This window comes from Eretmochelys imbricata, chromosome 8, assembly GCF_965152235.1.
Source record: "Eretmochelys imbricata isolate rEreImb1 chromosome 8, rEreImb1.hap1, whole genome shotgun sequence".
NCBI lineage: Eukaryota > Metazoa > Chordata > Testudines > Cheloniidae > Eretmochelys > Eretmochelys imbricata.
Window position 1 is genome coordinate 53,327,575 of NC_135579.1, and position 23,205 is coordinate 53,350,779.

The following is a 23,205-nucleotide window of genomic DNA, read 5'->3' on the forward strand; positions in this document are numbered from 1 at the left end:
TCCCAGCCTGGAGCCTCCTCCTGCACCCCGAAACCCTCATCCCCCAGAGTCTGCACCCCCAGCCAGAGCCCTCCCTCTCCTCCCCAACCCCCAGCCAGAGCCTTCACCCCCCTCCTGCACCCCAACCCCAATTTCAGGAGCATTCATGGCCCGCCATACAATTTCCATAGCCAGATGTGTCCCTCGGGCTAAAAAGTTTACCCACCCCTCTCCTAGGGGCTACTGCAGTGTAAATAATTGTATGCAATGCTTAGAGACCTTTGGCAAGAGGCTGTGTGGAGCTGGCCAATATTATTAGCTGGGGCGATGGGGAGAGGAGGGTGTGCAGGCCCATCCAGCTGTGGTGCTGCAGAGAGCTCCCTTTACAGTCCAGTTGAGTTCTGCCCTTACTGCTGTTTGTTTTCTCTGCAGGGGCCCCCGGGAGGCAGAAGGCTGGCATGGAGGGGAACTCACCTATGGAGAAGAGAAGAGCCATGAAGGGCATGAAGCAGCACGGCAGGAATGCCAGTAGAAGGAACTTCTCTGCTGAGAGTGCTGAGTCCAGCGCCGACCAGCCTGTCAGAGCGGCTTTGGAGCCAGCAGGGCTGCGAGGGGAACCGGGCAGGGCCGCTCGCTCTATTCTGGAGAGCAAGGTGAAGGCTCTGAAGGAGAAGAGGTTGACCGTTAAGCAGGGAGAAGTGGTGTCCCAAGAACGGGCCTCTCTGAAGAAGCCCAAGGTCAGGAAAGGGAAGCTCACGCCAAGTCTGGCGGTGGTGGAGGGGGTCCCCCAAGATGCGGTGGTGGAGCCCGGGGCTCAGATCCGCACCTACCTGACGGATGTGCTGCTAGACAGCCGTGACGATGTGGACTTTGGGCACGTTGCCAGGGGGACTGTGGCTGCAGACCTTTACGCCAACAACGTGGAAGCTCTGAAGGCGCATAGGACAGTGGGAGGAGGCAGTGCCTTGGGCTGTGGTTCAGCTGAGGAGCTCTGGAGGCTCTCAAGCCCAGGCAGGAACATTCTGGAGAATGCTGACTACTACTCAGAAAACAGGGCCCAAAGGGGCTCCCCAAATGGGCTTTGGGGCACCAGCTCCTCTAGGAATCCTGCTACAAGCAGCCAGAAATCTTCCCTTGAAGACCATGGCAAACCAGCCCCCTTTGGAGAAGAGCTGGCCCAGGCTACGGACTCAGAGAACCTCCCCACGACTCCCAAGGACAATCTGTGCAAGGGGTTAGCCCCTTCAGGGCAGCTGTGGAGGACAGAGAGCTGGGATAGCCTTGGCAGCGCTGCGAGTGCCACCAGCGGGCTGTCTCTGGCTGAGCAGGTGGAGAGGAACCGGGCCGTGCTGCAGGAGATGCTGAGCCTATCAAGGCAGAACCACTCTCCTCTGGAGCCTCGTCGCCAAGTGAGGAAAGCGCTCACGCTAGCGAAGGATGGAGCTGCTCAAGGTGGGTATTTGATGCTGGAGCATCTCAAGAGTGTGTGATGGGCAGGGGGAGTGTCACAGCCATCTTAACGCTGCTCTGCCACGCACCTCAGTTGGGCCATGCAATACCTACCCCTGTTGTCCACTCTGATTTACACTGTCTCACTCGCCGTTACTTACAGATACCCTGCAAAGAAAGCACAACAAATTGGCGTTGACACCATTGCCCATTTTTGCTGCTTTGGAAAAGACAGCCTGAAATAAGGGGTGGGTGGGGGCCGGGACTTGAGGGTTTTTGCTTTCTTTTTTTTTTTTTTTTTTTAATCACACGCCCTTTCTCCACAAAAAAATGCTACCACTTTAATTAAATCAGTGCATGTTCTTTGTGTGGTCACTTAAATTCAGGGCCTTATCAATGTAGCTTAAAAATGAGGAATGGCAGGCCTGGCTGGAGGCTTCAAATGTGGTTTGCAAGTGTTCCCAGCTCAAAATTGAATCTTTAACAAAGACAGCTTTTCTGTTAAGTGTTTCTCCAGTATTTGAGTTACATACACATACAATCCCACGGTTTTACAGTCTAGAAGGAAAGGATTGGCTTTGGGGAATGAGCTCTGAGGTTGGTTTCCAGGTGAATGGGATCTCTGGTGAACAGAAGAGGAGGGTCACTTTCACACCCCCTGCTTTACGTGTTGCTGAGGTGTGCGACTCGATACGTGTCTCTGTTCTGGGTTACAGAGCTGCTGGTGAATGACCTGGACTGGGACTCCGGGGTCTCGCTGCAGGACTCAGAAGGGTACAGGTAACAGCTGAGAACACTGTGGGAAGGAAGTGAAGATAGCCCCTTCTCCCTTCCCCCCCACCCTATGTATTTTTAAAACTAGCAGGCAATCCCTGGTGGGTCTCTGTCTGTCTGGTCCCTGAACTTCCTCCTCCCCCTTAGAGATGGCCTTTCCCCCTCACACACAAAAGGCCAGAACGAAGGCACTCTTCCAGGCCAGCATGGAGGAAGCTGGCCCTGCAGCTGCTTGTGTTCAGCCCACTCTGAGGTTTTATGGAGAGCTCCAGTCTGCAGGGCCATGAGTCAGGCAACTGTCCCCAGCACCCAGTTCTCTCAAAATAGCAATCACTAAATGTGCAGCATTCCCTGCCAGCGGCCCCTGTCCATAGATGATTGGAAGCCTGGCACCGCTGAACCAAGGGTGGGAATTGCTTTTGCTGCACTTTGTTTCCTGGCATACACACGGAGAGGAGCAGATAGAAACATACAGTACTCTTGCTGGAAGCTTTTAACATAACACGACTTTATTTCCAAACTTCAGAACAGGAGCACCCAAGAACCCAAAACCAGAGAGACAAAACAGGCTGCGCCCTAAGACAGAGAAGCACATCTCGTCCCTTACTGCAGGGTGGCTGGCTGGCTGCTGATTGACTGCTGCTATGTTCAAATCACACACTTCCTTGTAGCACCCCTCAGCCTTCAAGCAGGAGCAGGAAACCCCTTACGATTTAAAGTGATAGTGTGTAATTGTAACAGTTTGCAGTACACCACACACTTGAACAAGAAAAAATAACACACACATCTAAACAGAAGGCTAAAAGGAGTAAAGTCTGGAAGAGCAGTTAATTCTAGGTTCCCGTTAGCACCAACCTGTATTAGTTCATTATAAACTCTGGGGCTGCTGCATTACAGGATGACTTCTTCCCAACTGGAGCCCAGAATAGCCCCAAATGCTATACCGCTGCAGAGTCCCATGTGTGTTTTACAAGGGGCGGGTCCAGCTGTTCATGGAGGGCATGAGTTTCCTCTGAAGAAAGGGAGCTCTCAGCAGAGCATGGCAGTGTGTTCTGTGCAGGCCTGTCATTAAAACTAGCTTTACCTACGCTGGCTATCGCTCAGGGGGGCTTGCCAGGGAAACCTGACGAGGAGCCAGTGCTGCTCAATTCAGATATGCATCTCTTTGAGTGACTTTGGCTGCTGGGGTGGCAGCTCAGGCCTAGCTGTTGGAGGAACAAACATGGTCAGCAGGAAGGTTTTTGAGGTTAGGATGTGTGTGCGCACAAGAGAGGGAGGAGGAGGTGAATGTGAATCCCCTTTTAGACACTGGGTCAAATGTTCAATAGGGCCTCAAGCTTGTCTCTGTCCATCCATCTGTGCTGCTGGCCCTCATCCCCATTGTATCTGCGTACCTCTCGTAGCGCTTTGCAGCAATAGAGAAACAGGCCGGGGGGAGGAGAGTCTTGCCCTAGATCACCCAGCAATGGAACCCAGGTCTCTTGATCACAGTGCTGTGCCCTACCCAGGCCATTCTGCCTCCATGTTCATCTGTGCACATGCAAATCACCAATCCAAGTGGTTTTTAAGCACTATCCTTTAGGAGATCACACTTGTAAGACACCAAGTGCTAGAGCTCAAAATTTGTGTGTACAGGCTTTAAAGTGCATCCGCAGAGGCCAGACTCTGGAAATATGGCCCTCAGCTTGCCCAAGATCTGGGCCTGATTGTGGGCCTTGTGCTCCACACGATCTCCAGGAAGAGGTTGGCCCAAACGATCAAAGGCTCGAAGGGGTTAACATGTACAGAAGGTCTGGGAAAGTTGTAACTGCTTGTGGTTGGGAGGGAATTGGACTTAAATCTCCCCATGGGCTAGTGCAGATTGTGCAGGTGGGAACCTATAATCTCATTGAACTAATGATAAACCTTAGGGATATGGACTAAAAATGAGAAAGAGATCCTAGAGTCTGAGACTTCCAGCTGTGTCAGGCTTGTGTGCGGGAGGACGGGAGAGACTCTGTTTGGCCTCACCTGAGGCAGCTGAGCAGCTGCCCAGCTGTAGTACTGTGCAGGATGATGCTCTGGTCATCAAAGGTGGGAGGGATCTGCTGATTGAGTTCACTGTATGATCTGGGCCTTCAGCTGGTGGGGATGTCATGAGTGATAAGAGACCTGACAGGTTTCATGGGGCGGGTGAGTGAGCTTGTGGAATGGCTGGCTCAGGGCAGCGCTGGAGGCATCTCGCAGATCAGTGTTGGGAACAGGGAGGAATTCAGCATGCACTTAATGAGAGAGAATGTCACATTAGTGGGTGTCTCTGCTAGCTAGGGAAATAGACAAGACTTGATGGTGTCCTGACTCTCCCTTCATCCAAAACATTTTATGTAAGTCAAGGGATTCTGCTCCATTGTGTTCTCCAGTTTAACAAAGAATGGAGATAGACCATTACAAATGGGGAATAATGCTGAGCAGTCTGCATGCTCAGAGCAAAGGAGATTTGTTATCCCCCTTTTACGGATGGGGAAACAAACGCACATAGCCATGAAGTGACTTGCCAAAAGGTGTCACAGCACATCAGTGACTGAACTGGGAAGGGAACCTCACTTTTCTCATCATTCTCAAGCTAGTTCTGAAGCCACTGGATCTCACTGCATCCTTAATGGCCTCTGCCTGTTTGCTCTTGAGCTTGCCCTGGTAGGAGTCCTGGTTGTGACCCCTTGAAGACATCTGCCCAGCAATGTCCATGCACAGATCTTTATTCTGGTGGCTGGCCTGCACCTACGCTTCTCCCTGGATGGCAATTATTCCTGCACCTATGCTTCTCCCTGGATGGCAATGAGATCTTGCATCTCAGCATAGCTCGAAGCAGCTGCTTGAGGCATATTGCAGGGTTTCTGGAGTAATACCGCAGCAAAGCTGATGTATGTGAATCCAGGAGCAAATGGACGCACTGATAAACAGAGAGGTCAGTAACCATCACCCACAAGGCCGCGTGGGATAGCAGTTGGAGGACTGCCAAAGTAGTGCATAGCAGCATTGCGTACACAGGAACAGTAGATTGAACTAACTCAATTCACACTGAACGTAGCTCACTTTGAAAGAGGATTCCAGAATTTGCAACAGATGCACAGTTAGGGTACGCAAGTATTTTCAAGCTGGATTAACTGGACTTCGTCCAGTTTAGCCCCCGTGTAGACAAGCCCTAAGATACAAGGGCCCAAGCTATAAAGAGCCTCATACATCCAGTCAGTGCCTTGAATGGCAGTGGGAAACCATCTGGAATCCACTGCAGAGGTGGGTATAATGTGCTCCCTGCATACGCTAGCTCCAGCTCTGGAGTGGTCTGTGTGGGTAGCCCCATCCCGCTATAGAGGCTGCAAGTGATGGAAAGGAGCCACGGGTAGGACAAATCCACCCGTTAATCAGCAGGAAGCACGATGTGCCCACGGAATGTGCGTCTCGCTCTGAAGCGAGTTGCACGCTGTCATGTTTCACACGCCTGCCTTCCCCTAGGAAGCCCTGGGCACGAAAGGTTTAATCTGAGATTTTCTGAAGTGACTGCCTGAGCCAATTACTGTAATGGGGGGGGGGGATTATGGCAGCAGCCAGGAGGGAAAGTCTGTGCTCTGGAATAGCATGTGGATCACATGTGGGGCAGAACAGAGCAGGGGGCAGATTGGAGACCATCTGAAGTGGAAGAATGGGGAGCGATTTTCCCCAGGGCAGTGAAATGTACAGGGGAACTGGGGAGTGGGTGGGGACAGGCAGAGCGTGCCATTCTGGGGATTGTCCTGAGTGCAGCAGCTTAACTAGGTAGCAGGAAGGAAAGCTTGGAGCTTACTGTCCCCAAGATACTGGGATCCCGTTCCTTTGGGGGTGAGATTTAACATGCATATCCTAGTACAGCCGCTGTTGAGAACGTCTTGGATTATTCCCCAGGCAGCTGGCTGCATTGGAGGGATTGTGGTGGATCCCTATGGGGGAGAAAAGGGAGCTGCATTGCAGTGTGACAGCTGTGGGGGGAGGGGCAGCTGCATACCCTCTTGCAGTTGAGAGATTGCAGTGCTATCCCTGGCAGGGGGGAGGAGGAAGAAGGGGCTGCACTACAGATCCAGTAATACTCCGGGTTTCAGAGTAGCAGCCGTGTTAGTCTGTATTCGCAAAAAGAAAAGGAGTACTTGTGGCACCTTAGAGACTAACCAATTTATTTGAGCATAAGCTTTTTTTTTTCCACTGAATGCATCCGATGAAGTGAGCTGTAGCTCATGAAAGCTTATGCTCAAATAAATTGGTTAGTCTCTAAGGTGCCACTAGTACTCCTTTTCTTCTTAGTAATACTCCAGTTGTGGTTTGAGTGCCCAGGGACTGGAGCCTGTAGCTCTGATTACAGTTGGGAACTTGTTTTCTGATTCCAAGTGGATTTAGGCTGCTGCTTCTGGGCAGAGTCTGCAATGTGACTGAGTTCATTACGTGTGGCTCCTGCTATGCTGGTTCCTGCGGAACTGACAGAAATCCGGTGCCTCTGGGCTAGTGAAGTGTTTGAGTTCTGGCTTGGGTGTAGCTAGTGTCGCTTTTCTTCAAAGCTGGTTGATCCCTCTCCAGGGTCATGGCCAGGACATGAGAGAGAGGCCCTGAAGAATTCACCCTGGGTCTTACATCCAATGCAGGGCCTTCCAGGAGAGTGTGAGCAGAGGATGAGGCTGGATGCATTCAACAAACCTGCTAGCTCTTGACCATAAATCTGAGTTTAGTGCATTCATTGAAGGGTCCTGCTAGCCTGGGACATCATGGGTATCTGCTCAGCTAGTTAAAATTGACATTTGGTGTAGGCCCACACAGCTGCTTTTTTTCCATGCCAGCCATGGTTTTGTGCCCCCCCACCCCATACCCTCTGCCTTTAACACTGTATATGCTAGGAGTGCATTCTGGGCAGCTATCCCAAGGACAATGGCTATTTTTCAGAGCCCCTTCCGTTTCTGCCGAGGATTCTGGGAATTGTTACACTCTACCCATAGTCCCATGCTTCAAGGACAGAGTGGCCATTTGATGTGATGGGGACCTTCCTGGCATGGTAGGCGCTGGCTGTTGAGTGATCGCTTTTGAGTCAGAGCAGGGCAGAAATGGGAACAGCGCCCAGAGCACTCTCAGGTGTTCCCTGGCGTCCCTCTACACTGCTTTAGTGAACTGGGAGGAGGCAGCCTCTGGACAGGGCCAGTCTCTCCCATCGGTGGGACAGTGTAATTCTGCTCTCTTAGCACATGGCACTAAGCAGTCTGACTCTGTCCTCTCTCCCGTTCATGCTGGTGTCGTCTCACCATGGCGCTCCAGGCCATATTTGCCTGTAGGCTTGTGAGTTCTGGGCCCGGGGGCAGTGATTTTAGGGGAGACAATCTGAAGCCAAAATCGAACGGAAGGAAATGTTAGGGGTGTCAGCCCCAGAGCACTAAGTGGCTAGGGGCCTGGTGAGCTGAGAACAGAACTCATGTCTGCACAGTATGTGGGTAATGACCACTCAACCCTGACTATGTGCCACCATTGCTAGCAGCCTAGTCTGCCGCGTGTCTGGGCCCTGTAAGCAATTAGCCGCATGGTTAATGGACTGTGTGGGAGGGTACTCTGCTGGTAAACTTGTCTTCCTCTTCCCCTCATTCTTTGCCACTGAACCTCCCCCAGTGCCCTCTCCCACTTGTGGGGCTGCCTGCCACTGGGAACACTTTTCCCCTGCCTGTAAGGGGCTCACTTAGCTGGACAGGTTCATGTCCCAAGAGACTGAATTCCCCTTTCGCGCTCTCAGATCGGGGGGGTGGGGGAGAAGCTGCTGTGCACCTACCTGGGAAGATGTGGATGTGCTGCTACATCCCTATCCCTGACCCCAGTCAGACCCCAGCATGTGTCTGGAGCAGCCAGATGCAGCATTAGAAGGGGGTGCTAATGACGCTTGCTGGTGAGCTAGGAACCAAGCGCCCCCTCAGTGTTTTGGTAGGCAAAGAACCTTTGTGGTGGAACAACCTTTAGTGGGGCATAAGGCGTTGCTCTCCTCCCTTTTCCCCAAGACACATGATCATTGTCTTTGCCACTGGTGGGTTACACTCCAGGCCTTGCTGATACAAAGGGGGACACACCTACCCCTTTCCTCTCCTCTGAGGGCTGAACAGCCATCTCTGAGAGGTGTCTTACGGCTGTCTAGAGCACCCATCACTAGAGCATCAAAGTGCTTCCTGGCTCAATTAAATCTGCAAGCTGAGGCCCCGGCAGGCTTTGTGGCTCACCCAGCTGTTCTTGGGAATCTTAGCACCTGACATTTCTCTGAGTGGAATGGGGTGGGGGTGGGAATGGCATCAGCAGTTTAGCCGGAGAGGCTAAGCAGCAGGGCTGAAGCTGGAGGGGGAGAAAGGGGAGTCAGATGTGCACAGAGGAAGAAAGTGCCATGTATTTCTGTGTACTGCATTGTTTTGCAAAGTAACTCCCCTGTGCACTGGCTCTGCAGTACGTAGCGCTTGCTAAAAACACAGGCACAACGGCCTCCCAGAAAACTGGACAATTCCCTCCCAACCTGTACAGGGAAGAGAAATGGGCCACAGGCAGGGGGGCGAGTTGTATGGACCCATGGTGCCTGGGCTCCAGCAAATTCAGGGCCCCGGCAGGCCTGGATCCATCAGTGTTCGGGGCCAGGTCTCTTCCCCAGCCCCATCTGCTGCCCCTGCATGCCTTCCCTGGAGAATCCCCTGGCCGCGCCTGCTGACCCGCCCGCCTCCCCCAAGTGTCCCTGCCTGTCCTGGGCTGCCCCCTGCAGCTCCGTGCTGCGCTCCCTCGGCTGCTGCCAGACTCAAGGGAGCAGCGCCGGGGCAGGCGCTGAGGAGGGAGGAAGTGCATGGCAGCCCCTCCTGGCAAGTGACTCTGGGGGGGGGCGTATCCTGGCTGGACCTTCTGAGCTTCAGCCTAGTGGGGCTTGGGTGAGTGTCATGCCGGGGGGGGCCAGGGAGCTCACTGCTGCCAGCAGGGAGAGGACTGGGGCAAGTCGTCCTCTCTGGCCACCAGCCCCAAGGCAACCTGCCTGATACACCCCAAAATCTTCATCCCCGGCCCAGCCCCACACTCCCTCCAGCACCCCAACCCTCTGTCCCAGCCCAGAGCCTGCACCCAAACCCCCTCCCAGAGCCCACACCCAGCACTCCAAGCCCCCTTCTACACCCCCTCCTGCACTCCAGCCCAGAGCCCACACAGTACCCAAACTCCCTCCCAGAGCGTTAGGCAGGTGTGGGGGGTGCGGGCGGGATTTGGGCCTGTTCTGGGCACCACCAAAAATTATACAAACCTGCCGCCTCTGGCCACAGGGCAACGAACTTGGGCCTTGTTAACCCAGCCAGGGAATAAGTTCCAGAGCCCCTGGAGAATGCACCAGCCTCCTGACTTAAACTTAGGGACTGTTCATTCAAGAGCCTCAACTGCTGTGTGGCATGCGGAGAGAGAGGAGTGTCTCGGACAGCCAGGACCCAAACCACTGAAGGCTCCGCAGATCAAGGCCAATCCCTGGACTGCACCTGGAAGTGGACAGGGAGCCAGTGTGACGCTCGGAGAATTGGGGTCAAGTATTCCCATTGGGTAACAGCACCTCCCAGGTGGACAGCTGCACCCTGCGCCTGCCGCGCTGACCACCAAGGGACTTTCCCCAATACCATGTGGGACCATGCGGGGGCAGGGAAGGGAGGGAAGGAAGCTGTTGAAGGAAACAAATGGTCCGGGCTGAGATGCATTGGCAGAACTGACTGGGATAGGAGGAGGTGCTACATGTGAGGACTAAGATGCATGGGCAGATCTCGGTGGGGGAAACTAGGTAGACTAATTTCAGAGTAGCAGCCGTGTTAGTCTGTATTTACAAAAAGAAAAGGAGTACTTGTGGCACCTTAGAGACTAATCAATTTATTTGAGCATAAGCTTTCATGAGCTACAGCTCACTTCATCGGATGCATTCAGTGGAAAATACAGTGGGGAGATTTATATACACAGAGAACATGAAACAATGGGTGTTATCATACACACTGTAAGGAGAGTGATCACTTAAGATGAGCTAATACCAGCAGGAGAGCGGGGCGGAGGCGGGGCGGGGGAAAAAAACTTTTGTAGTGATAATCAAGGTGGGCCATTTCCAGCAGTTGACAAGAATGTCTGAGGAACAGTGGTGGTGGTGGTGGGAAATAAACATGGGGAAATAGTTTTACTTTGTGTAATGACCCATCCACTCCCAGTCTCTATTCAAGCCTAAGTTAATTGTATCCAGTTTGCAAATTAATTCCAATTCAGCAGTCTCTCATTGGAGTCTGTTTTTGAAATCTTTTGGTTGTAATATTGCGACTTTTAGGTCTGCAATCCAGTGACCAGAGAGATTGAGCGTTGGCCTGCTAAACCCAGGGTTGTGAGTTCAATCCTTGAGGGTGCCATTTAAGGATCTGGGTCAAAAATTGGGGATTGGTCCTGATTTGAGCAGGGGGTTGGACTAGATGACCTTCTGAGGTCCCTTCCAACCATGATATTCTATTCTATGCTCTGTAATTTGTGAACTCTCTAGGTGACAGACTGGCAGCTAATTGGCCAATGAGCACCAGGATGAGAGAAGACTACCAGAGGTCAGTGAGAGGAGGGTGCTCCTAGAAAGAGAAAAGCTCCCAGGGAACAGAGTAGCTGAACTCTGGGGGAAAGCAAGTTGGGGAGGGACTGCCCGACAGCTGGCTGCAGGGCCTCTACATGGTCTCCAGTGCACAAGGGGTTAACTTCAGCTCTCCTTCCTCTTCACTTTGCACAGATGTTGCAGGAATGGGCTGTAAGCAGGGCTGCTGCAGAGAGACAAGGTGGGAAGTGCCAGGTTGATTTCAGGCTGAGAACCTTCCTGTTGCTCTTTTTGCTTCTGCTACCTTCATTTAGTTCCTATTAGAAAGAATCCCTCCTGTTGCACAATCCTTACTCCCTGTTGCATCATTTTGTTTCTGCTAAGCCAGTCATCCCCGTAGTTTACAGACTATTGCTATAGTAGCAGTGTGGTCCTGTGCAGAGGGGATTGGGACTCAAGATACCTGGGTTCAACTCCCACGTCTGCTGCTGACCTGGTTGGTGACCTTGGGCAAGTCATTTCAATTATCTGTGCCTCAGTTTCCCCATCTGTAAAATGGGGGTAATATTCCCTTTGAGATCTACAGAGTGAAAGCAGAGAGAAGTATTTTCACTTTGACTTACAGTGCAGCATTCTGCTGTTTTTTGGGTAAATCTACCATGCAGCTGAAGCTGTGGAGTGTGATGGGCATGCAAAACTGCAGAAATACCAGCAACTCTGTCCCTGGAGGGCTTCTGCTTTGCTATTTCCAAATATTTAAGGTGACTTATGCAAGAGATCCTTTTGCAGAGTGCTGTGGTGCATTGAAAGTGGTGTAAAAATGACACACTGTCCCTTTAAATTTCAGGGGCTTTCCTGCCTGCAGAGTAGGGGTCTCTGTAGAATATGTGCTGCTAGGTCCAGATCCCGCTCAGCCAGCCAGTGTAGAGCAAGATGTGGGTGGTTGTGCCTCTGTTCTAGGAGGGCAGCCTGCTTTATGGATCTGCTTTTGTGTTCTTGTGTGTAATTGTTCTGAACTCTTAAAAACAGTCGTGTTGCATTGCAACCTTCTACTGCGAGTACATTTATGCTGGGAATTTAGCAGTCGCAGCCCCGTACTGGCAGAGGGGATGGGTGGGCCAGCAGGCCCTCTTCAGCTCTGGCCCATTGGTAAATAGCCACCAGAGGGACCAGCAAAAACCAGTCACTGAATAGGAGTTTGCCTTTAAGTAAAGGTCAAACTGAGCCGGTGTGGAAACCGTGAGGGTGTATTTAATGTGGCTGAAGGTGGGCTCCTTGTTCAGGTTTTCAGGATATTTGGCCTCAACCTGGCTTAGGCCCCTGAGAGCTGCTGCATCCACTTGTAAGGCTGCTTAGGGAATGCTCCCGTCCTTCCTCCTCCTGTCTCTGGCCAGGTCTATCACTGTGTCTTTGGACGCAGGCGCCCATGCCTGGTTTATGAGAGCCCTGGCTTCTCCGATTGATGGCGTAGGCTGCCCTCTAGTGCTGGCTTGCAGGCCTGCAGTGGGTCTGAGGATGGACCGTGGGTTGTTTTTCCAGGCAGAGAGAGCCGCGTCGTCCTCGTCACTGTTAAACCACTTCTAATCCTTGTTATTTTTTTCTAATCCCCCCGCCTTGCTCCCCACTGGCCTGGCTGCAGGGCCTTTGTTCCCACTCAGGAGCTTGAGCTGAGCCCCAGGCATGAGCAGGCCAAGCAGCTGCTGCAAAGAGCCCGCATGAAGGCCAGGACGAGCCCTCTCCGAGCCAGCCACGACATCCTTCCTGCTGTTCCCCAGGCCAGGCGGTGAGTGCAATGCCTCAAATGTCCGTCATAGCTCCAGGGAATGCCGGGGGAGGGGGAGGGAGACCTGTTTCTATTGCCAGTCTTCCTGCAGGATTCTTCTGCTTTCCTGCCTTGCTCACACTCTTAAGCATGTATGGAAATAGAACCAGACTGTGATCCTCGCTCTCACGCATAGGTGCTGGAACTAGAGAGCTAGGGGTGCTGCCTCACCTCTAGCTTGAAGTAGTTTCCATCATATACAGGGTTTACAGTTTGGTTCAGTGGCTCTCAGCACCCCCACTATACAAATAGTTCCAGCACCCCTGCTTTCATGTAGATGCAGACACACTGTAGGCATTCTGTAGCCCAGTATTTCTCAACTACCAGTCTGTGGACTGGCGCCATCCGTGAGATCTCCCTGACACAGTTTCAGAAGGCAGCAAGCCGGTTCCTGGTATCAAAAGGGTTCAGAGACACTGCTGTAGTCCACTACACCACATAAACAAATATCACATGTACAGCAGAAGCCTGTTACACTTTCACCGTACGCATGCTCCATGCGTACCAGATAGACACGTACAACGGATCACACACGAGTGTTGACTCTAGAGGATTTGAATGGGGCGTCATTGTTTCATTTTATGATGACAGAGGCACCGACTGCAAGTTCTTGGCTCCCTGAGATCAGTTGATTTCACCAATGATACAGAAAGGTCTCCCAGAGTAAAATAAACTCAAGAGCGGCGGAGAATGACAGTTTTGGCTTGTGAGGTTTCAAAATTTGTTTGGTTTTGTTCCACACTAGAACAAAAACAAACCCTTTGACATGTTTTCACAAAATGGAAATGGAGTTGAAATGTCTGTTTTCTGAGTGAAAAGTTAGGTTTTTGATTCATGTCTCTCTTAAGGTGACCGCAGAGTCCACCCTGGACCGCCGAAACCTTACTACTGAAAACTTTGTTGAAATCAATAGTGTATTTTGACAGGTTTCAGAGTAACAGCCGTGTTAGTCTGTATTCGCAAAAAGAAAAGGAGTACTTGTGGCACCTTAGAGACTAACCAATTTATTTGAGCATGAGCTTTCGTGAGCTACAGCTCACTTCATCAGATGTATACCGTGGAAACTGCAGCAGACTTTATATATACACAGAGAATATGAAACAATACCTCCTCCCACCCCACTGTCCTGCTGGTACACAGTGGGGTGGGAGGAGGTATTGTTTCATATTCTCTGTGTATATATAAAGTCTGCTGCAGTTTCCACGGTATACATCTGATGAAGTGAGCTGTAGCTCACGAAAGCTCATGCTCAAATAAATTGGTTAGTCTCTAAGGTGCCACAAGTACTCCTTTTCTTTTTAGTGTATTTTGAGAGTTTTATCCAAAATCTTCTAACCAGCTCTAATAAATACATAGCAATAGAGAGAGTCACCCTGCAACAAACCCACCTCAGATTATAGATAACTCATGTGTGTGTCTGTTAACAATCCCTCACAAGTGATGTGGGCTTGGGAGATTCTGCTGGTCAGCTCCGTGCCTCCGCCTGAGTGAAAGTGAATAGGGGTTAATTGAATCGCTTTAACCATGAGGTGGAGGGTGGAAAATCCTTCATGCTCGCTGAAGACTATTGCATATAGGACTCAAGACTAAGCTAGTGAAGGGAGCTGGGAAGGGAAAAGCAGGCTAACCAGGCGTGACATGTTCATTCTCCGTGCTGTCAGTGGAAGATCAGCGATACTGCTTTAGAGTTCAGACTGACATCTGTGAATTGATAAGTGTGGCTCTGTTCTTATTTGCATGCACGGTTTGGGTGAAATCCCACCCCAGCTGCTGCAGATTGTGTTACTCTGCCCAAAGACAGCTCTAGGGGCAGTTAACCCCCCCCCCCCCCCCCGCCCGGTATGGTAACAGCTTATCACTAAGGAAATCTCGATTTCTGACGCACAAGGCAGCTCAGCGTCTCTCTCCCCCCCACCCCCCCGCCACTTTCTTCTCTCATGGGTGGTGGTGGTGGTGGGCGTGTTGTGTTTTGAAATGGCCCAAGCCAAATTCGTGCAAAAGGCCCTCCCACTTTCCTCCTTTATAATCTTAATCCTTCAAGGCCTGTTGTCCCAGTCACCTCTGAGGGAGCCTGGCCACACCGCTCCCTTATCTGTTGAAGAGGTCAGTGTTGAGCCATGTGTCAGGACTACTTTTCCTGAGGGCCCAGTGTGCTCCCCCTCCCCCCCCATACACCTCCCTAGGCCAGCAGAGTCTAGATCCAGGCATAAAAACAAACACAGATCCCCTGCATATTGCTGCCTAGCCCGGCCTGTAGGGCACCCCCATATCTATCCTATCTGTTCATATTGTGCTGGTGCTCCTACTCTCCTCTGTACTTATCACAGATTGATTTACTGATCTGAACAGCAGCTGGACTGAGTTTGCACCCCATTGGCCTTTAGCCCCAAAACCCATTGGTCCTTTAAGATTTTCTGTCATGGTTTCAGTGGGATTTTCACCATGGGCACTGGACTTATCCCCTTGGCTCCTGGTAGCAAAGGAGGGAAACTTGTTCCAAAAGGGGGTGATTTAAGGTGGATGTAGTTGCCTCCTGGGGAAAGGGAGGTGGGCTGGGCGAGGCTCGAGTCCTGACCCTGGGTCCTGGAATCACTCAGATGGACAAGGATCCATTCCGCAGGGTGGAGCCATTTGTATACCCAGAGTATGCTAGAGTGGCAGGACTCCCCTGCAGGCATAAAAGGGGAGAAGTGACTGGCTGGCGACTCCATAACCGTCCTCTCTGTCCTTGTGTTGCTATGTTAGGGATGCCGGCGGGAGCACTGCTCTGGAGCTGAAGAAGAGCTATGCTCTGAGGGATGGGGAGGCCCAGGCCAGTGGGAACCTGAGTGACTCCTCCAGCGGGGAATCCTGCTGTGGGCAGCCCAGGAAGCGAGGGCTGTCCCCATCCCGTGTCCGCTTTGAGGACGAGTCTCTCCGGGATGCCGAAGTTCGCTATTTGGAGAGGTTGCAACTGCGTCAGAAGCGGGTCTTGGACTCAGTCCTCTTGACTCTGGGCCAGAGCCCACTGGTCTCCAAGCCAGATCTTTCAGATTACATCAACGGGGACTTCCACCGCAAGGAGAGCGGGGTCAGTAAAGCCGGCAAGGAGCAGCAGAACTGTGGGCAGGCTGCAGGGACATCTGCGCACCAGGCCAGCAGGGGGCGCTCTGAGCAGGCTGAGCCCACTGTGCTGAGTGCGGAGGGGAAGTGCAGAACCTGTGGCTCTTACCTCAGCGGCTCAGCAGTTAATCAGAACATGGACGACAGGGCTGATCAGACTGTTAAGCCCCTATCGGAGGGCCATAGCGTAACTCAGGAAAATAAAATAATCAGCACTGGGACTGAAAGTGGGGAGCCAAGCACTTCCCAGCAGGAAGCGAGAGGAAGGACTTTGGGCCCGAGGGGGTCTCCCCTCTGGATTCTCCCCTCCCGGCAGCGCGTTCACACGGAGCGGATCAAGGAGACGTACATCGGGGCCGTCACATATATAGACGACGTGGACTCAGCTTTAGACAGCACCGACACGTCTGACAGCTGCAGGACTGACAGTGAAGAGGCTGGGCCAGGGAACTCCCACCCCAAGGGTTATCAGGATGCCAGAGGCCGCTGGCCTGGCGGGCACCAAGCTCCTAGGGGAACTGGTGCTCCGGAGAAGGACATGAGGGGCCGGAAGGCGGGGCAGGAGGAGGGCAGGGTAAATGGCAGCAGTGGAGGGGCCAGGGTCTCTGACAACGCGCTTGGTACTGGCAGGGCTGTCATCAGCGAGAACATCAGTGAGGAAAGAAACTCCAGCTTGAAGGACACCCTGGTGCTAAAAGAGGGTCAGGCGACCAAGCCAACAGCCAATGGGGTGGAAGCACTTTCCAAAGGTGGCCAACTCCCAGCTGCACCTGGGCTGGCTGGGAAGAACAGTGGCTGGTGTGATGCAGTGCTCGGCCCCGTCCAGCAAGGGCACGTCCATCCTCCACCCCCTGCCCAGGGTCAGCCATCAGCCCCGTCAATCCCAAGCAAAAGAGGCACACTGGAAAGCTCTGCGCCCGCCCCTCAGCCAGCCAACAACTTAAGCCAACCCAGCCCGGCAACAGGCATCTCCCAACAACAATCAAAGCAGCGGGCACCAGGCTACAACTTGCTGGCTCGGGTCCCTGCCCCGCCGCTGACTGGGAAAGCTTCCTCCCCTGTGCCTTACAGGAAGGCTTTCCTGATGGGTAGCTACAGGCTGACAGGCCATGAAACTGGGCACCTGGACCAGACCAGTGACCTGGTGACTCGGCCCACATCTCCTCCGGGCAAGCGTGGGTCTGTGGAGGAGCAGGAAAGCCAGCACAGCCCGAAAGTGATTTCCAAGGGCCTACTCCTGGCCTTGTCCACCAATAACTGCAACAACACACGGCCCAAGCGTCAGCATGATGGCCAGGCTGCTGGCGTGGCTCTGAGCCATGGAGAGCGGGCTGCAAGTGTCCAGAATTTGCCTACTTCCTTGGGAGAGAGTAAAGGTAAGACGGGCTTATTGCTGCTGGCCTCCATAGTGACATGGCTGTGTTATGCCTATGCTCCGTGCACTGAGCTGGCTTCCCATTGGGGTCTTGTAAGCATTGTCTGATTGGAGACCTGGCCACGTCCCTGCCTGCTCTCGGGACAGGTAAGTGAGCTCTGGTGCTCCTGCAGACAGTCTCGAGATCTGAACTCTGCAGCAAGGGAAGCAGCGGGCTCTTGGAGCAGAGATTCTTCACTGGTAGAACTTGCCCCCCTCTGGCAGCTCATCAACGCCTGAACTTGCTGGTCATCAGGCTGCAGTGCCAGGATCACACATTTGCTGTGCTTGGGGATAAGACTCGGGGGGGGGGGGGGGGCAGGTGAGGCTGGCTAATATGGGAATGGCGATGGATGCTGCCCAATCCAGGACAGATGTTAAAGAACTGGAGGGGGCAGAGCGGGGTTACTGTCATCCAGGTGAAGGGAGAGTCCCAGGTGTATGGCATGAGTCTGCTCAGCCAGCTGAGATGAGAGCCACCGTCTGCGGGGCAGGAGAGGCTTCGGGAATGGGTATCTGGGGAGAGACTAGACCCTCCAAATTAAAAGGTGTCAAGTGTCACTTGAGGTCCTGGCAGCTCCATTTCAATGGGGCTCTAGGAAGAGTAATGAAAACTATCCCTGCTCCTGCAGTACAGTGGGTCCGGCTGAGTGAGGTCTGCGTCCCTGCTGACTCCAATAACTGGGTCAGACTCGCCTTCCTGTCCGAGCCTGTTTCTAAACCAGCCAATGGGTGCTCGTCTCTGACTCTGTTGCTGTCATGATAGGTCCATCCTCAGCAGCTGCTCCCTCTGCCGCTCCCAGTGCCGTCTGCTCAGCTGGCATCACCCTCTCCTTGGCAGCTGAGGAGACCGACCCCCCCCCGGCCGGTCCATTACCCAGTGGGGAAGTGCCAGTGTCTGGGTCAGAGCAAGCAAAGCGGTTCATGGAAGGGAGGTGAGTAAATATACAGCAAGCTCCCCACTCTGTAACCACATCAGTGGAAGGGCTCTGAGCGGCTGGGCATTGGGCTGACTCCTGCATCTGTAACCTGCACGGCTCCTTCTGTGGCTGCAGAAGTTAGCAAGTAACGACCCTCGGGGTCTATGGGTGGGCTTGTGTTGTGCCTGGTATGCAGAGCGATACTTGTGACCACGGAGGTGGCAAACAGAAGAGAGAGACTGGCAACCCATGCGCTGGCAGCTCCGCCTGGCAGTGGGGTTGTCAAAGCAGGCAGGGGTGTGGCAGTTAGGTCCCCAGGCCTAAGATGGACCTGTCTGCTGGTAATGAGGCACTGTGCATATGTAAATGTCTGTCATCCTCTGGTCCCCCTTCAGAGGGAGTTGAGAACAGCTGTTTGACCAGAGGGGGTCAGCAAACTTTCCATCCTCCAGATCTGCAGCCCCTTTCCGCATCCCTGGCTCTTTGTTCCCCCAGCTGCTGCTAGCAGGATAGCACGGCTTATTGGTTGGCTGGCTGGCACAGCTGTAGCTGCTAATTGGTGGGGAGCCAGCCTGCCAGTATTAAACCTTCCCCTGCTGCTTCTGCTCTCCCATCCACCTACCTGCCCATCTCTCCTCCTCTGTCAGCCCCTCCCTAGAGCTGGCCAGAAACTTCCTGTTCCCCACTGTGACTTCCCCCAAAAGCTGCTGCTGCCGCTTCCCAAAATACCCCCCAGCCAGCATGCATTTCCCCCCTTCCCGTCCACATCCCAGAACGCTAGAAACAAATAATCCTTCAGTGAAGACATGAAGGGGGTTAGTTGTACCTGATCCCGAGTCATGGTGTTCATTGTAGACCCAAATGAATCTTTGTTCAGCATCGAGAGGTTTTCAGTGCCCCCAGTGCTGGTACTGCTGTGTCTTTGCCCTTTTCTTTGTGCCCTTTAACGAAAGGATCTTCCCAGCTTCTTCCATCCCAAATGCTTTTCTTTGTTCTCTACCACTCCTCCCCAAATTGTAGTTTCTGCCACTTAGTTTAACGGCCAGTGTTGCTCCTTCAGGCCTGGGAGAGTTTGAAACTTACCTGGGGGTCTTTCCACAGTTTGAACAGCCCACCCTGGTGTGGGGTAGGAAACTGGAGCCAAACTATGGTGGTCTCTTGTAGCAACGGCAATTTAAAGCACAGTGATAGTCTTACTCACACGCCTGCCTACCCATAGGAGAGGCCACCTCTCCCTGCGTGTACCCATACTGCTTCCATTCATTGCTGTCTGTCAACAGGGCCTGCCACAGACCTTTGTGACTAGTCCCGGAATCCCACCCAGGTGTTGGGTTGCTTGCAGGTTAATCCAGGTGCTATCAGGCATGCATGATGGGTGTGGTCTGCGCAGGGAGGTGTATTCTTAGCAGTTCCCACTGAAATGTCACCATCACCTAGTCTATTATCCTGGGACCAACATGGCTACAGCAGCATCACAGTCATCACTAAGGGGCTTGTAGCTGAGCTTTGATGACAGGGTGTTAGGACATATGGGTTGTATTCCCATCTGGCACTGACTCAGTGACCTTGATCTGTGGTGATGGGGGCTGCACTCTGGGATTCCCCCCCCAGATGCTTACCAGCCATAACTCCAGGGGAAGTCACCGTGCGAGGCATGTGTTCAACGTCACTGAAAACCTGGCTTTTCTCTCGTCCAGTAGCTCGGGGATCATTCTGATCTACCTGTGGCTGGGCAAAGAGCCAAAGAGGGGAAACACTGGGACAAGGACCTGCGGAGGGGTCAGGCTTGGGGAGACTGAGTTTGGATGAGGAGCCTGGGAGGAAGACTGGGACCAGTGCACAGGGCAGTGGGGGTGGGGGATGACTGGAGGCCAAATGGGTTGGGGAGAAACAGATAAGTTGAGGAGCTGGGAGTGGGAAACTGAGACATGCTGTGCAAGGAGACTGGGATGTGGATGAGAAGTCTGAGGAATGGAGACTGGGACTGGCTATGAGGAGAAGGGAATTGGGACCAGGAGCTGGGCGGGGAACAGAACACAGACAGGCTGTAAGGGATGGGGCAGAAGGGGTTAAGCGTGGGGGGTCAAACAGAAGGGTCTGACAAATAGAGCACCTTCCCATCCACAGCCCGGATGGGAATTTGCTTTGATGTCAGCAAATATCTGTGAAACCCCCTGGCAAAGTGCATGTCCTCTGCCTCTAGTCTGCAGAGAGGATGACAACCTACTACTGCTATCAGTTACTCTGTTAGCTTAAATGGCAGAGATCTGTGATGTGAATCTAAAGATTCCAACCCTGCTGATGAACTGTGCGGGTGTCTGTGTGACTCTGTGTGATAGAATTTGGTTTTTTGGTTTGTTTTCTAGAACCTAGGAAATTACACACACAAAGTATGTTAAAAGAATGTTATTCAAGTTTAAAGTCAAGGACTCAACAGTTAGAAATTCCAGAATTAAAGCAATCTTAATGTGGCCCCCTTGTGCGCATGCGTTATGTTAGTCTTTAATTACATGATTCCATGCTACTGTTTCCACAGGACCCTTGACTTGTTTAATGCACAGGATCAACCTGCTTCTGGGGGTGAATCCTAATTGTACAGTGATTTGGAAGGTGTGTAGTGAATGAGGAAGAGAGGATGGTCTTATGGTTAAGGCAGTTGAATAATGTCCTGGAGAATTGGATTCTATCCCTTCCTCTGCCAAAGAGTTCCTATGTGACGCTGGGCAAGTGAATTCAGTGTTCCTCAACCGATGGGTCCAAGTTCCCTCTAAGCTGCGTGGCTGCGCAGCTGCCTATTAAGCCCCGCGCAGGGGCTCAGGGCTGCAGTGGGGAGAGGCACCCCTCTCCACCTGCCCTAGTGTGGACCTGCTGCGCCCGGGGGAGGAGCCCCTCCCTTGGCCCAGCCCAGTCCCGCCAGAGCTGCCACGGCTAGGGAGAGGCGCCTCTCCCTGCCGGCCCCAGCGTGGACCTGCCTCGGCCAGGGGAGGAGCCCTTCCCTCAGCCCGGCCCAGGTCCGCCGGAGCTGCTGGGGAGAGGAACCCCTCCCTCAGCCCAGCCCTGCTGGAACTGCTGCAGCTGGGGAGAGGCACCTCTCCCCCGGCCAAGAGCTGCTGCCTCAAGAGAGGGCTGGGGGGGGTCATCTCTTCCCACCGCAGCCCCAGGGCAGCCTGCACCCCAACTCCCTCATCCCTGGCCCCACCCCAGAGCCCACCCCCTGTACCCCAACCCTCTGCCCCAGCCCTCAGTCTCCTCCCACACCCCAAACCCCTCATCCCCAGCCCCACTTCAGAGCCCTCAGCCCCCCACATCCCAATGCTCTGCCCCAGCCCTGAACCTCCTCCCACACTCGGAACCCCTCGGCCCCACCACATGAATTTTGTTACGTGCACCAATACGAAGGTGGTGTCACACATCACGTCCATATTGGTGCACATAACAAAATTAATTCCGCACATGAAGGTAAAAAATTAGAGGGAACACTGGCCACAGCCCCTAGGAGAGTGGGAAGAGTCCTGAAAGGCAATCGTGGGGGTGTGTGGCATTGACTCTTTTATTACAGCCTAAAGCAAAGACAATCTTACTCCCCACACACTCTTACCCTTCAAGGTCAAGATCTCTGTATCTCTCAAAACACAGAGATGAAATGATCCTGGTTGTCACGGCTACATTTTTTCTCTGATAAAAGGAGGGGGATTGTGAAAATATCTGACTTTGAACAAGGGGTTGCCAACTTGAAAAAGTGGAGAAACACTGACTTAATCCGAGCTTTTCACAGATGGTCACTAATTGTGTGTTCCTAGTTCTCTGGGTGCCCAACGTGAGACCCTGGGGGCTGATTTGCAGAAGGGCTGAGCACTCTCAGCTGCATCTGGAGTCAACAGGAGCTGTGTTGTGAACATAGGAAGTGCCATAGAACACCAAATCCTCTGAAAAATCAGGTCCTAGGGGTCTCAAATTTGGCACCCAAAATTAGTGGACACCTTTGACCTTAATCTCTCTGCCTCATTTTGCTCTCTGTATCTGTCCCCTGTCTGTAAAATGGGAATAATACCACCTCATCTCACAGGGCTGTCGTGAAAAAAACCCAATTAGCGTCTGTAAAGCACTCTGATACTGCAGTGATGAGCACTGTAGAGAGCCCATGAGGAACTTACTAATTCTGTCTTCAGACCAGGGTTTGAACAGTTTGGAGTAAATAAGGCCTGGAGACACTCACTGAACAGTGAGGCTAAAACAAAATGTCGAATAGGTGCTAGTTAAATGAACACCGCCCATCCTGTGTGCGGAATGAGGCGGGGCCCCAGGACGAAAGAGCATGTGACCCAGTAATTAAGTGTGCACAACGGAGCCAAATCGAGGTTGCCCAGGCAATATGTATTCTGCCAATTCCTAATTTTTGAGTGTTTTACTTTGCAGCCGTAATATAATGTTGTTTTAATGCAGATTATTTGTGTGCAATTTATTCTTACCTTGTACAATATTCTCCATTAGTCCTTGCGATCTTTCTCACGAGGGGAGTCTGGATGTTTTACTCATGGCAAGTTAACAGTCTAGTTTATAACGTTTACTTTGAAATACACTTGCCTTTTAATAAACCCTGTGTTTTTCTCTGGGTTTCCCAGAGCTGATTCTCATATAAGTTAACCTCCCCACTACCACCCCAGCCAGTTTTTAGGAACTGAATAGTTTACAGGGCTTAAAAGCCAGAGAAAGAATGGACACAAACCTCAAGGATTTCTTTTCGCTAGCAATTTTGTGTGTGCTCCACTTCTGTTCCCCAAGCTGCAGGTTTGAGGCTGAAGAATCTGGTGGTTTATGGTTTCTACCCATTCATGTATTTGTTTTAAATTTTGATCATGCATAATTCTCACCCCTGTGTAGACACCCAGCAGAAACCAGGTGCTGACATTGTTTTCATAGCTAGAGTATGTGCACCAAAGCCATGCTAAGGGATTTTTCCATTCACTGTCACTCAGAGGAGCCACTTTATTTCCTTTTTACCCTAAAAGAAAAGGAGGACTTGTGGCACCTTAGAGACTAACCAATTTATTTGAGCATAAGCTTTCGTGAGCTACAGCTCACTTCATCGGATGCGTACTGTGAGCTACAGCTCACTTCATCGGATGCGTACTGTGAGCTACAGCTCACTTCATCGGATGCG

General features: G+C 52.4%; 1 protein-coding gene across 1 annotated transcript in view; it reads left to right on the plus strand.

Annotated features, from left to right (window-relative positions):
* Positions 1–437: 437 nt before the first annotated feature.
* KIAA1614 (KIAA1614 ortholog) overlaps positions 438–23,205 on the plus strand; it is a 31,832-nt gene continuing 9,064 nt past the window's right edge. The window contains exons 1-5 of the mRNA XM_077825400.1: positions 438–1,431; positions 2,145–2,208; positions 12,426–12,569; positions 15,354–17,086; positions 17,891–18,059. Of these exons, the coding sequence (XP_077681526.1) occupies positions 438–1,431; positions 2,145–2,208; positions 12,426–12,569; positions 15,354–17,086; positions 17,891–18,059 (3,104 nt within the window). The remainder of the gene's footprint in view (positions 1,432–2,144; positions 2,209–12,425; positions 12,570–15,353; positions 17,087–17,890; positions 18,060–23,205) is intronic.